This window comes from Xenopus laevis, chromosome 5S, assembly GCF_017654675.1.
Source record: "Xenopus laevis strain J_2021 chromosome 5S, Xenopus_laevis_v10.1, whole genome shotgun sequence".
Lineage (NCBI taxonomy): Eukaryota > Metazoa > Chordata > Amphibia > Anura > Pipidae > Xenopus > Xenopus laevis.
Window position 1 is genome coordinate 128648851 of NC_054380.1, and position 14763 is coordinate 128663613.

General features: G+C 42.7%; 1 protein-coding gene across 1 annotated transcript; it reads left to right on the forward strand.

The window, feature by feature from the left end:
• Positions 1–6774: 6774 nt before the first annotated feature.
• Positions 6775–14074, forward strand: mycn.S (MYCN proto-oncogene, bHLH transcription factor S homeolog). Its single transcript, NM_001086880.1, is given in 3 exon segments — positions 6775–6977; positions 9179–9914; positions 12424–14074. Coding segments are annotated over 2 exon segments (1320 nt in total). The 5' UTR covers positions 6775–6977; positions 9179–9211; the 3' UTR covers positions 13041–14074.
• Positions 14075–14763: the final 689 nt, after the last annotated feature.

A 14763-nucleotide genomic window follows, 5' to 3' on the forward strand; every position in this document is an offset into this window, starting at 1 on the left:
GAGTTTGCGATTCATTTGCCCCCAAATATCCATTTTTATGCTGACAAACCAATCAATGTAGCAATATTTTCCACCAACATTTTCACTGTTGCTGAAAAAATGTCTTACTTAAGACACAAAGGGGCATATTTATCAAGGGTTGAGTTTCGAATTGAAAAAACTTCCAAATTCGAATTCAAAAAGACCAACCGAAATTAAGTTGAAGTTTTTTTAGGTCTGTATTCGGCCGAATTCGAATCGTTCGAATCGAAGGAATAGCGAATTGAATCAATTTTGAATCAAATTCGATTCAAAGTTTTTCCCAAAAAAACTTTGATTTTTGAAAGTCCACCAATTGACTCCAAATAGGCAGGTTTTAGATGGCGAATGGTCGAAGTCGAATTTTTAAAGAGACAATACATGATAAATTTCGATATTTGAATTTCCAAATTTTTTTCAAATTCGAAACGAATTTGGACTATTCCCTAGTCGAAGTACACAAAAAATAGCTAGAAATTTGAATTTTTTTCATTCGAAAATTCACCTCGACTTTTGATAAATCTGCCCCAAAGATAGCTTCACGCCATAAAGTTTTTTATTTTGGGGGGATTTTAGTCAAACGGTCGATAGAGGCAAAAAATTCCAGAAATTCACCTGTAAATTTGTCGGCACAAATATAACATTTTTACATTTTACTTTACGAGTAGGAATTCATAACATTTTAAACAGTTAAATGTAAAAAAACATTAAATTCACAAAAGACATTTCATAAACACAGAGTTTTTGTACACTATGGTGTTTCAATTCTTCCGGATGCCAATTTAATTAATTTAAAGAACCACATTAGTCCAGACAGATTTGTCAGAACAAATAGCTGAATTTAGTGTTATTAACAACATTTTGCTTATTTATAAAATGAAATTCAGAAAACTAGGGTTACATTGACAAATTTGCTTGACTCCAAATCTTTGCCATGAAAAATGAGTCTTTAGACAATATACAGTAAATCCTTAATGTTTGCAAGTCTTTCCCCAAATGTACCACTGAAAATAAGTGTGGTACAAGTTGTTCTTCCTAATGCTGTTCAAGATCCTAATGCTTTTCCACAAAGTCCCCCAAAAACCCATTTCTAATTTCTAATGAGCCATAGGAGAGTTACAACTGCTGCTTCCCTTGATGGTTATTGCAGGATTAGGCTCTCATTTCCAGGAAGCCCATCTCCTAGCAGACAAATTGCTGCACTAAGTACCACAAATAAATGATTCATCTGCAACAGATTAACTTGGGCAAGTTTACGGGAATAAAAATCTTTAAATCTGTTTGCAGCAAGATCCATAATTTTTAGGCATTTGACCCTTAAAGTGCAACTCCCTGCCACTTAGAGCAACTGTGATAACAACAATGCATTTCTTATGCCGTATGAACTCAGGTCACCATTTTGGATGTTGCAGCAGAGGACTACAACTCCCAGTATTCCCTGCTGTGAGGTTTTACATTTTCAGTGCTTTGTACAGTAGTTTTTTAATTCATGTTTGCACTTTTGTAATGACAGACATTCGTCATTTTTCAGTTAACCTGCATTTTTTAAAGCGATTCTGTGATGATTTTTATGATGTTGTTTTTATTTCTAAATTACACTGTTTACACTGCAAATAATTCACTCTACAATATAAAATGTAATTTCTGAACCAGCAAGTGTATATTTTAAGTTGTGATATTGGTGTGTAGGCAGCCATCTCAGAGCACTTTACCTGGTCATGTGCTTTCAAAAAGAGCCAGCACTCTACACAAACATAACCTAAGCTTTTTGAAAAGGAAACATAATTTTAAGCAACTTTGCAATATACATCAATTAAAAAATATGCAGACTTTTCATGATTTTTAATGGTTTGGAAAAGTTCCCTAAGCCTAGCCCCCTGCTCTCCTGCTGATCTGTTTGACTACTTTGCCGAGCTGGCTGACAACTGTTAAGGTGGCCATAGACTCAAAGATCCGCTCATTTGGCGACATCGCCAAACGAGCGGATCTTTCCCTGATATGCCACTAATGGCATGGCTATATCGGGGGTAATTCGAACGTTCGGCCGTATGGCCAACGATCAAATTACGATGCGCCAAGGGGCTCCGACGGGTCGGTCGGTTAAAAATCAAACCTTCCCGATCGATATCGTGGCCAGATATCAATCGGGAAGACCAGTCGGAAGCCCCCATACACGGGTAGATAAGCTGTCAAATCGGTCCACACGACCGATATCGGCAGCTTTATCTGCCCGTGTATGGCCACCTTCACTTTGTTTTAGCAGCCATCTGTCCTCAGCCTGCATCCTCCAAACCCCACAATTCCTATGATTTCAATAAGGCACGGAACATCACTGTGCAATGCATTGTGGGTTATGTAATTCCTGCATGTTGTCTGTAAGCTGTTACAATTTGTAACATTAGTGTTTAGTCTCGCCTTCCCTGCCAGGATTTCAGATGATGCATAGAAAATTGCATTTTTTACTTTTTGAAGAAACAGGTAAATGTGATGGTATATTATGGGTTTCTGTGTATTATGGGTTTCTGTCTTATGTGGGCCTCATTATCAAATTTTGTTTTGGAAGCCGGCGTTCCCCTTTAAGGATGGAACTGCTTTCTGGCAGGCTGTTGTTTCTCCTACTCAATGTAATTGAATGTGATGCAGTGGGACCTGGATTTTATTACTGAGTGCTGTTCTTAGATCTATCAGGCAGCTGTTATCTTGTCTTAGGGAGCTGCTATCTGGTTACCTTCCCACTGTTCTTTTGTTAGGCTGCTGAGGGGGGAAGGGAGGGGGGTGATGTCACTCCAACTTGCAGTACAGCAGTAAAGAGTCACTGAAGTTTATCAGAGCAAAAGTCACATGACTGAGGGGCAGCTGGGAAACTTACAATATGTCTAGCCCCATTTCAGATTTAAAAATTAAATATAAAATAAATCTGTTTGCTCTTTTGAGAAATGGATTTCAGTTCAGAATTCTGCTGGAGCAGCACTATTTACAGATGCATTTAAAAAAAAACGCCATGACAGTATACCTTTAAATATCTTACTTTACTGTTTGAAATTTAAAACGATGCTTGGTTGCTAGACTGTATCCCTAGCAACCAGGAATTTGTGACTCTTAAGATGGCCAAACATACCCAGTTCTGGTCAGGCCATACTTCCTGATCATCTGGACATGGGTTGCAAGGGCAAGTGTTGGGAGGGCTATTATCATCATCATCAGATGATGATCTTTCCATCCTGGTGGATTTCTATTGGTCTGCCGTTAGCAAGTGAGAGATGTTACTGTGGCATATTAAAACTTATCTTCATCACCCATGTGCAAGGGCCTTTGGAATAAAGGAAAAATAACAGAAACAGGAAACAAAGGAATAAAGAATAGTAATTAAATAAATGTTTCCTCACAACCAGGGCTGCCATCGGAGGTGGGCATCCAGCGTTGCTGTAGGGGGCCCTCTCAATTGTAGTGGCCCCTTGGACCCTTCTACTCTTGGGCAGACATGGTGATATCTGGGCCCTGGTGGCACTTACAAAGCTACAATGGGCAATGCTAAGAGATTTGTAATGGCAAACCCGGGAACATTTTAAAGCAAAATAGAAATGACTAGCAATGAGCGAATCTGAACCATTTTGTTTTGCCGAAAATTGGCCAAATGCATTTAAGTCTACAGTTGACACTTTTTTTTTTTACACAAGACAAATTTTTTTCATTTGGAGTCTATGGGGCAAACTCACTAAAGTTTGAATTGTCGCCAGTGAATGCTTCACCACACTTTGCCATGTGAAAATTCGTAACCACTACGCTAATTCACTTAAATGCCAAGGTGCTGAACGCTGGCGACTTTTTGCTAGTGTTACTTCGGCAGTGCGAGTGTTTCGAAATGAAATAACGCTAGCAATCGATTCTGCCTAGTGAATCTTCATTAGTCCTCTTACGCTTAGTTCAATTTGAATAGGGCGGGTACATTAAAGTCGTATGGATGTCTTAATTAGAGATTTTGGTGCAAATGCTTGAAGCGGCCACATTTTATTACAAATGTTCAAGGAAGACAAAAGAGATCCTCTAATGCCCTACACACAAGCCCACCCTAAAACTAATGTTCCATTCCCCTCAAATGTCTGGGGAAAAATGTTAACACAAAAAAGTTTAATAGTTAGGACTTTTGCAGGCAATCCCGCTTAAAAAAAAGGACAAGTCGCCAGCATTTTTACAACTTCAATGCATTTCCTGCTTACAGGATATGATGTAACCGACATAAGATTGAGGAGGATGGAGCTTCATTTTAGCAGTTCGACAAAAGAGGTTACGTTCAGTAAAATTTGCATCTTAGTGAATTTGAGGCGTACACTCGTTTGCTAGAGTGAAAAGTCGCCTTGCGATAGAGTACGAAAGAACGTTAGCGACGGACTTGTTCTATAGCAAATTGTCGCCTATGCCTGCTAGTAAATTGGTGATGTCCCTGCGGATGGGATTTCTGGCGTAATTTCACTAGCATTAGCCACTTAGCCTTTTAGTGAATCTGCCCCTATGGGCGTTAAGAAATGCAGACAAAAAGACAGTCTCTGGTTGCTTTGATTGCTTGCATAAGCAACAGCCTAAAAATAATGTAAATAAGAAAGTTCCCTTTAATAAGCTGTAATAATAATGATATAAAAAACGAATATTCCCACAATGACAGCTCATGCCAGATGTCTTGTGCAATAAACGAGGCTTGAGCGCTTGTTCTTGTGCAAAAGAGTAGGTGTGCCTGCAGACACTCCTCATTATGTAACCCGGGAACACTGGCAAGTGACCACAAGGTGTCGCCCTGCCAGAAAGAAGCCAACAAGACCCCTATTATTTATTTACAAAATTACTAATGCAGGGGGAGTGTGGTCTGTAAACCCCTCTCTCCAGTTGGACAGCGGGAACAGAGGCTGAACATTTCAAGAGCCCACACACACAAAAAATGGAAGAGCGATCTTAACCCAGGCGTGCCAAGTAGGGGAAAGAGGAAATAATTGGCTGGCTTTACAGGCTGCTTTTCAGGAGTACGCTTGCAAAAGGAAAGGGGATTTCCTTGCTTGCTCACAGCTTTTATACACAATCCAACCTATTATGCCAAAGGGGCACAGGGCAGGTTTAAAGGTAAGGCAGTGTTTGCCCTGGGCACCCAGCATTGCAGGCACCTTGGGTGAAGAACACTAAAAGACAAAGGGTATATTAGGCTTTATACCAAGTGTTAGGTAATTTCCCTTAATTGTACCTGCAGCCCTTCAGCTGTTGTTCAACTGCAACTCACAGCAGTTCATATAAACTTGCTGCCTGCCCAAATTCCAGCTCAGTGGGCAAGCAGTAGAACGCTGGGTATCAAGCCGCTCTCAGCGACTTTAATATCAGGCAATTATTGCTTGGAAACCTAGCAGCTTTAGGGCAATGGCATAAGGGTAGGTATCCAGCTTGGTGGGCAGGCAGCACAAGACTAGGAATGCCCTTTCCCTTGACTTTAAGAACTACCCAGATCCTGCTGGTACCCTTGGTGGGGGGTCAGGTGGTTATCACTCAGAAAAGCAGCATCTTCAGGGCAATGGCAAATAAGGAGGTATCTGGCAGGTAGCACACCACTGGAACACTTTAGGGGTTATGTAATAAAAGGCAACGAGTTTGCCCAGGAGCAGTAACCCATAGCAACCAATCAGCAGGTAGCATTTACTGGTCACCTGTTTCAAAGCAAACATCTTATGGTTGCAAAACTGGATCCTTCCAGTAAACTTGAAGGGTGTTCAGGCAATTATCAGTCTGAAACACTGCTGCTTTAGGGAGATTCCTGGCAATTTTCCAGCTTGGTGGGCGGGCAGCACGAGACTAGGAACTGCCTGGACCCTCGCTATTGCACTCACCATCAGGTGATTATCAATCAGACTTCCTGTTTAGCCGGGTGCACCTAGGCATCCCTTGACACGTCCCTGTATAGAAAAGCAGATACATATAAAATAGGGCACATGAATTAATTCCGCACAGGCGGCTCAGCAGGCACCAGTGTGGCAGCTCCTCTTGGGAACCAGAGAATTATTGGCATTAAACCTGGCACAGGCTCTAGTTTGCTGGTTTCCAAGTTGTTCTGCAGCAGCTTATTCTGGTGGAACAAACTACATCTCCCATAATCCAAAGGAGCTGCCCACCCTGCACAGCCAATGTTTTGTGGTAGTTTGTCAAAAAGCTCCCCTCAGACTTCACTGGTAAATACACAAGGCAAACTCTCCTTTATCCCTCACACATCAGCTGCTGAAGTCCTGGATTGAAGTGATGTTTCTGTAGATGTAGCAACGTTACACATTATAAACTACTATTAGTCCCCAGTCTAGGGTACCACAGACTGCCATTGGCCGGCAGTAGAGGAGACACAATGACCGCAGCTCTCCCACTACTGTGTGGCCAGCACCATCCCCTGCACCCAAGGATAAAAAGAAAAAAGACTCCCCTCCCGGCTCATGGTAGGGTCGGATGCCCAGCTGAGCCCAGACAACTATTGGGCGATAAGAAGTACAGCACGGGGGGTGTAAAAGGCATCAGGCATTTTGGCGCGAAAGCGACGGCACCTCCCAAGCTTTATGGAAATGAGGGGGCCGAGTTAATGGAGGGGGAGGTGGGGTGAAATTGGGTCTCGGCTTTTTCACTGTCTCCCTTGATTTTTTTTCTGTCACATAACCCCCCCTCCTTTCTCCCGGGTGTGTCGACTTTTTTTTTTTTTGGTTAATAATATCCAGCAGCTTGTGAGTGTGAGCAGCAGTGAGAGAGTGCGCAGGTCTGACTGTGTGTGAGGAGACTGCACTGACACACACACAACAGAGGGGCTGGGGCGCACTCCGTGTAATTACGGGAGGACACTCACTGAGCAAGGACTGGGCGCATTCACTCCACTGTAATTACGGCAAGTGACAAGAGAAGAGGCTGCGAGTATAACACTGCGGGGCCGCTCACTGCGCAGTGAGACTCAGGTAAGAGGCGACTGTCACCTGACTGCAAAGACACTGACTGTCATACGGCTCTGCCAATGTCTGTCACTCTGTGCATTGCCCGCATCCAACCCTGATAGTCTCTACCACCCTGTACTGTCACTCTCTGACCCTATACCCACCCTGTACTGTCAGTCTCTGACCCTATACCCTGCCTCTGTCCCCTGTCAGTCTCTGACCCCATACTCTGCCATTCTGTAGCCTGATGCAATGCCAAGATCAGCCCTAATCTCCTAGGAGTCTCTTGGCCCAGGCACTGCAAGTTTATACATCAGTCTCTTGCCCTGTGCACTCTCAAACTTTTACTGCAGCCGGTCAGTAGCAACATTGTGCCCTATCAGTCTCTAGCCCTAACTATTCCAGTGCATCTCACTAGCCCACTGTCTTATTCCTACACTGTACATAATGTCTCACACCCTGTCTCTTTGAAGTCCTGTGTACTGATCACTAACCCGCCTTGCAGACTGTCTCTAGTCCATATGCTGTCTCTAAATCTCTAGTCCCATATGCTGTCTCTAACCTTGCACCGTCTCTAGTCACATATGCTGTCTCTAAATCTCTAGTCCCATATGCTCTCTCTAACCTTGCACCCTGTCTCCAGTCCCATATGCTGTCTCTAAATCTCTAGTCCCATATGCTCTCTCTAACCTTGCACCCTGTCTCCAGTCCCATATGCTGTCTCTAAATCTCTAGTCCCATATGCTCTCTCTAACCTTGCACCCTGTCTCCAGTCCCATATGCTGTCTCTAAGTCTCTAGTCCCATATGCTGTCTCTAACCTTGCACCCTGTCTCTAGTCCCATATGCTGTCTCTAACGTTGCAACCTTTCTCTACCTCTGTCTTTAACCTTGAACTCTGTTATAGTCCCATACAATATCTCTCTGCTCTCTGTATGTAGCTCTGTGCACAGACTGTCTCTTACTTTTTAGAAGCTTGACCCATATAAACCCTTTACCCTTCCAGACTATTCAATTGCCCCAGTTTTTCAGCTGCACCTTCTGTCTCTGTACATACTGATGCTCCCTTATCTAGCATTCTGTATGTCCCTAGTCCTATACACAGTCTGACTCTAAACTCCTGCAGTCAGTCATTTAACCTTATTATTTGCCTGGTTCTTACCCTGAACATTGACTGCTGCTTAAAGTATCAACTTACTCCTTTTAAACAGACCCTCTGTGTACAAGCTCCTGCCTGTCCTTTTAGACTGTACAGAATAGACCGAGCCTAAGCTTTACATGGACTCTCTTACCTTCTATCTGATCTTAGAATCACACATTGAATTACTGTCTCTAATAGAATACATTGCCTGTATCCCAAATACCCTCTCTGCCTTTATTTATTCTCATATTGTGCTTGTCTGTAACCATTCATTCTATCATACATATTATTATGCACTGCCTGTCTGATCCATAATACTCCATGGCTGTCCCTTCCACAATGCTTTGGCATTATCGTGTACAGTATGTATGTACATTTATATAAATGCACAGTGACATGGGGTTTAGGGATTTGTTATCCAACTAGTAATGGTTGCATTGTCAGTATATAGCGATGCCCATTGCTTTGTTTGCATAGTAATCTGACAGTACAAGTGGAAGAGGGCTGTGTTTATATTTTTCCTTTGGGTTTAGGCTGAATGGCTGGTGTCTTTCTGGTTGCATGCAAAGCATGACGCAGGGTGGGAGTTGCTCCTGATGGGCGGTGTTGAGCTCTAGCAGTGGAACAGACGCCCCTCATTTCCCTGAAAAAACCATAACACAGCCTCCATACATCTGCCTGCCCACCCCATGCACCATCCCCATCTATACATCTGCCTGCCCACCCCAAGAACAGACCTTCCCCCATAATCTGCCTGCCCACCCCAACAGAGACCACCCCAAACATCTGCCAGCCTACCCCAAGCACAATACCCCACCTATACATCTGTCTGCTCAACCCAACATAGAGCCCTTTCCCATACTGCCCACCTCTACGTAAACCCCTACATCTACAAGACCATCTCAAGCTTAGATACTTCAAATACGTGCCCACCCACCCCAAGCATAGATCCCCCCCATACATATTGTGCCCTTTCCAAGCTACCTCCCTAAAATAATCTACCTGCACCTAAAGATAGATACATTAAATCTGACTCACCTCAGTCCTCAAATCCTAACGACTGTCCCTTTCTGTCTCTGTTGCAGGCAGGACCCTGGAGCCTAGAGGTTGGCACTAAGATGCCAGGGTTGGTGAGCAGAAATATGGATCTGGAGTTTGACTCCCTGCAACCTTGCTTCTACCCAGACGAAGATGATTTTTACCTGTGTGGCCCAGACTCTGCACCCCCAGGGGAAGACATCTGGAAGAAGTTTGAATTGCTCCCCACACCCCCTCTTTCCCCTAGCCGTTCTGGGCTGCACGGTGATCCTCTCTCTCCAGGGCTGCCTGGGGATTATGGGGATTCAGTGGACTGGGCATCTGAGCTGTTGCTGTTGCCTCCTGAAACTGATCTGCTTGGAGGTTCTAGCTGGGGAGAACTTGGATTGCCCCCCTGCAATGTAAAATCCTTCATTATCCAGGACTGTATGTGGAGTGGCTTCTCTGCCCGAGAAAAGCTAGAGAGGGCCGTCAGTGAGAAGCTGGGCAAGGCATCATGCACCCCAGAGCCAACCGTTCCTCATCCCCCTAGTTCAACAGTGGGCAGCTCTGTGTCAGGACGTGGGGTGGACATGAATAATCCGACGGCACATCATTGTGTTGATCCAGCCGTGGTGTTTCCATTCCCATTTAACAAGGGGGAGAGCTGCAGGACTGCCCCCAGCACTGCCAACCCTCCACCCTGTACAACCACAAATGTGCCAACAACCATAACAGCTAGGAATTGCACTCAGCCTTGCACCACCGGCTCCAGCTCTGGAGAGGAGAGCCACAGCGAATCCGGTAAGTGCCACCTAATACTGTTGAGGGTTTTTGGGGTATCTTCCACCTATGAGTTATCTGGAGAAGGGTGGAGTAAATATTAGTGAACAGGGGGGGGGGGGTTTCTGGTAAAGCTACTGAGTGGGCTTCTGGTTAACATTGCCTCTTGTACAAATCTGTTTGGGTGAATGTCACTTATCAGTTATTCAATGTTGAATGTGGCCTTAATCTGGCCCATGACTTGGCGGTGCTTGTGCCAGTGATCATATAGCAGTCATAATAGGGGCTGTTACTGGCTGTGTCTGACCAAACAGGTATGGGACCTGTTATCCAGAATTATTTGAATTATCTTTTTCAAATCAATGCATGGTTGTTGGATTAATTAGGAGCCAGAATTGCTGAAATTGCAAACTGTAGACCTGCTGAATAAAAAGTAAAATAACAGAAATACAGTATGGGACCTGTTATCCAGAATGCTCCGATAATGGATCTTTCCTTCATTTGGATCTTCATACCTTAAGTCTACTAGAAAATCATGTAAACATTTAATAAACCCAATAGGCTGGTTTTGCCTCCAATAAGGATTATCTACATTTTAGCTGGGCTCAAGTACAAGGTACATGTATTGGACCTGTCATCCAGAATGCTCCCGTCCCAGGGCTTTTCAGATAAGGGGTCTTTCCCTAATTGGATCCTCCTACCATAAGTCTACTAGAACATCATGTAAACCTTAAATAAACCCAATAGGCTGGTTTTGCTTCCAATAAGGATTAATTATATCTTAGTTGGGATCCAGTACAAGGTACAGTTTTACTATTACAGAGAAAAAAGGATATACTTTTTAAAAATTTGTATTATTTGATTATAATGGAGTCTATGGGAGACGGCCTTTCCCTAATTCTGAACTTTCTGGATGATGGGTTTCCGGATAACGGAACCCATACCTGTACTAGCAGAAGAGTACCAAGAGATTATCTCTAAACAAGATGTCTGATTCACAATTAGAATTTGTCCATCAATTTGTATTTATTGATTAACATCCGACATTGGCTTCTGCTTTTTTCTAATGTGTGGTTTGTGGTATATCGTGGCTAATTTATGGGGCGTGTAAGGTATGCTACACACCAAAAAAATAGATATATAGTATGCAGTCTTTACGTAGATTAATTTGTTCAGTCCATTAGTCACTCTCTTGGATAAATCGGCTAACTTGCCAAGATCATACAGCCCTCGCCTCTACTATGCAGACCAGTCAACTGGAAATATGAGGCATCAGAGTTAATGTTGATTTTGTGAACAATAAACCCCTCGGCTGGCTTCACCAATGTCTCTGAATTGATTATTATGTTTACACCTAGCTGCTCACAAAGCTTTGCTGAAACAGACGGTCTGCGTTGGGTTGTTTATCCTCGATCCAGCAGGTGGCAGTCTTTTGTCTTCCTTCTGAGAGGGTTTCTTTGAATTAGACCTTTTTTTTAGGCAGCTGAGGCAGCAGAAAGAGTTCTTACAGTATAGCTAAAGGTAATCCTATCGTGAGTTACTAGTAACAGATGCTTGGAAACGTAAACAGCGGGTTCTTGGGCAGAAATACAAATGCCGTGCCCTTTGCACCAGAAAGCTTGCCGTTTATCTAACTGCCCCCCTTTAGGGGTCGGGCATTGTGTTTGCTACAGGCGTTTTTACCCAGCATGGTGCTTAGAAGGTTAACTCTGTCTCTGCTAGATCGTCGCCCTACCATTTTCCTGGCACGGCCAGCAGCAATACAGTCAACGGGCAAACAGTCTTAATGTGGAAAATCTATTCAAGCTGTTTGATGGCTTTGAGAGCTGGGGGAAAGTCGATTGTTAAACAATTGAGCTTATTTGTGCTCATAGGGCTATCGTCCCAAACCGCCTAAAAGTCTCTTTCATGTTTGCGCCTTGACAGCTTTGAGTGAGGAAGCATTTCCTCCGAACAGCTGTCTCCCTGGCAGTAAACCAAATCTCCGAGCAGGAAGACATTGTGCTTTAGAACAAATCCAGCAATTGTCTAGTTTCCAGCCATAGGGGCAGACCATTTGTGGATTGAATGCTTTTTTTTTTCTTCCTTAGGCATTGTAACCCTCCAAAGTATGCTTTTTCATAAAGTTTCTGGCTAGCTCTGCTGATTACTTGGTATTTCTGATTAGTTCATTGAGAAGGTTTATAACCAACCCAAGATAGACATTGCATCAAGTGACTTTGCCCTTTGTTTAATTAATTTTTTTAAAGAGCTTTGAAATCCAATATGTGCGTAATCATGGGTCTTTTAAGCCAATATGTGGATATAGCATGGTTGTGTGTTCTATTTCGGAGCCGTTATCTCACTACTGATGTTATCAAAAAAGTAACAGATAAGCGATTGACGTTATCAAAACAAATGAAAGATAAGCGTTCGTTATTTGGGAATTGCTCCGAACTGTTTCTAATCTGGGATGTTGTTTTTTTTTTAAGTTAGAACATTATCACACTCCTCGAAACTGTGTTTTAATGTGTTTCTCTCTCTGATGTAGATGACGATGATGATGACGAAGAAGAAGAAGAGGAGGATGAAGAAGAGGAAGAAATTGATGTTGTCACAGTGGAGAAAAGGCGCAACTCATCCAACAAATCTGTAACGTCCCTTACAATCACCGTACGACCTAAGAATACCATCTTGGTGTCAACGAAGGCTGCTCAGAATGAGGTGATCCTCAAGCGAAGCGCTCCAGTTCACCAGCAGCACAATTACGCAGCTCCCTCGCCATACGCGGAAACCGAAGAGGTGGCTCCACCTCAAAAGAAGCAGAAGAATGAGTTGCCGCGCCTAGTCAAGAGCGTGGTGCCTGCCAAGCCAAAAAGCTCCAGTCCTCGCAATTACGACTCGGAGGACAGCGAGAGACGGCGAAACCACAACATACTGGAGCGACAACGGCGCAATGACTTGAGGTCGAGTTTCCTGACGTTAAGGGACCATGTACCAGAACTCATTAAAAACGAGAAAGCCGCTAAAGTCGTCATCCTGAAAAAAGCCACTGACTACGTTCATTCCCTGCATGAGGACGAGCGGAAACTCTTATTGGAAAAAGAGAAACTGCAGCTCCGACAACAACAGTTGCTCAAGAAAATCGAACGCTTGCGGACTTGCTAAACTTTTTCCTGTTTTTGTTCTTTGCCGTTTTTTTTTTTTGATATTGTTCATTTGGTTTTCCTCTCCCGGAACTGTTGATGCCACTTTGCACATTTTTGGATTCTTTAAAAAGAAGAGAAACAGTTTTGACGTTAAGAATGTTGGTTTCATTTCATTCCAGTTAACTCCTCAGCTCTGGGGGGATAAACAATGGTGTTTTCTCTCCTTGAGTTTTTGAACAACTGGATGATGCTTAGAGGTTTTGAGTAGACTGCCAAAATCATTTACTGTACACTTTTATATGGTTTTTGTTTTTTAACGTAAACCTTTTTTGTTCTCCTAAACCCTTAGAAGATAAGAGGAGGGTCGCATTTTTTATGCATTATTTCCGAGCTGCTGTTTTTTTATTCCTCTACATTTTCTTTATGGTGCTCATATTTTTGGTAATGTTACTCCAGAGGACTAGCACTTATTACCTCTGGGTACATTTTTGTAAATACACACTGTTCATGCCATTTGCCTTTTTTTGTACTTATTCTCGGGCTAGCCAGGTAGCCCTCCCCCCACACTTACCAATAATTAGACTGGAAGCTCAGACCTAAGTACTTTAATTACCTCAATGTTTGAGGCGCATGTTTTGTATACAAATATATTGTTAATCTCTCGTTATGTACTGTACTAATTCTTACACTGCCTGTATACTTTAGTATGATCCTGATACATAACTAAATTTGATACTTATATTTTCGTATGAAAATGAGTTGTGAAAGTTTTGAGTAGATATTACTTCATCACTTTTTGAGCTATACACTTTTTTGTAAAGAAAATTATTATGTCTATTCCTTCTTGGTTTTTCTTAGCCTGTTCCTTTCTCGTTTTTTATGTCTTTTTTTTTGTTCATGTTTCGGGCATAGAACTGGATCATTTCAGAGTTTGTGTGTTTCTGTTTTTTTTCTTTCCTTTTTCTCCTTTCCAAACAATGTACATTTTTAGTGCTTTATCTATTAGCACTTTGAAATACCTCATGTTTATGAAAATAAATAGTGAAATAAAAACAGTCTGTGGTATCTTATCTATGAAAACAACAGATTCTCAGACAAACAGATCCGGAAACCCGCTACCCAAAACTCTCCAATTATGATCAAATAAGTCCAATTTTTAAAATTGATTTCCTTCTTCTCTGTAATAATTAAACAGTACCTTGCTCAGCTATGGGACCTGTTATCCAGAATGCTCGGGACCTGGGGTTTTCCAGATAAGGGGTCTTGCCATTTCTTAATTCTCTCCCTGAACCAGTGGTACAGGCTGATACATTAAATATATTTAAGAAGGGGTTGGATGGTGTTTAGCAAGTGAGGGAATACAGGGTTATGGGAAATAGCTCATAGTACAAGTTGATCCAGGGACTGGTCCCATTGCCATTTGGTTGATGGACGTGTGTCTTTTTTCAACCTAACTTACTATGTTACTAAAAATCATTTAAACATTAAAAGGGTGGTTCACCTTTAGGGTCAGGGCACACAGGGAGATTCAGGGAGATTAGTCACCCAGCGACTGCCTCCCCGGACTTGGCACTGTGATTTGTTTTCCGATGTCGCCCGAAGTTTCCTCGTGAAACTTACTGAGGGTATAAATGCAGGTGACTCCTGAAATATCTGGTAGTGTTGACAGGCCTGGTTATGATAGATTGGGGGTTACTACAAGAGGGTGTGCCCCTGTTTCAATTGCTAAAGATTATGGGAAT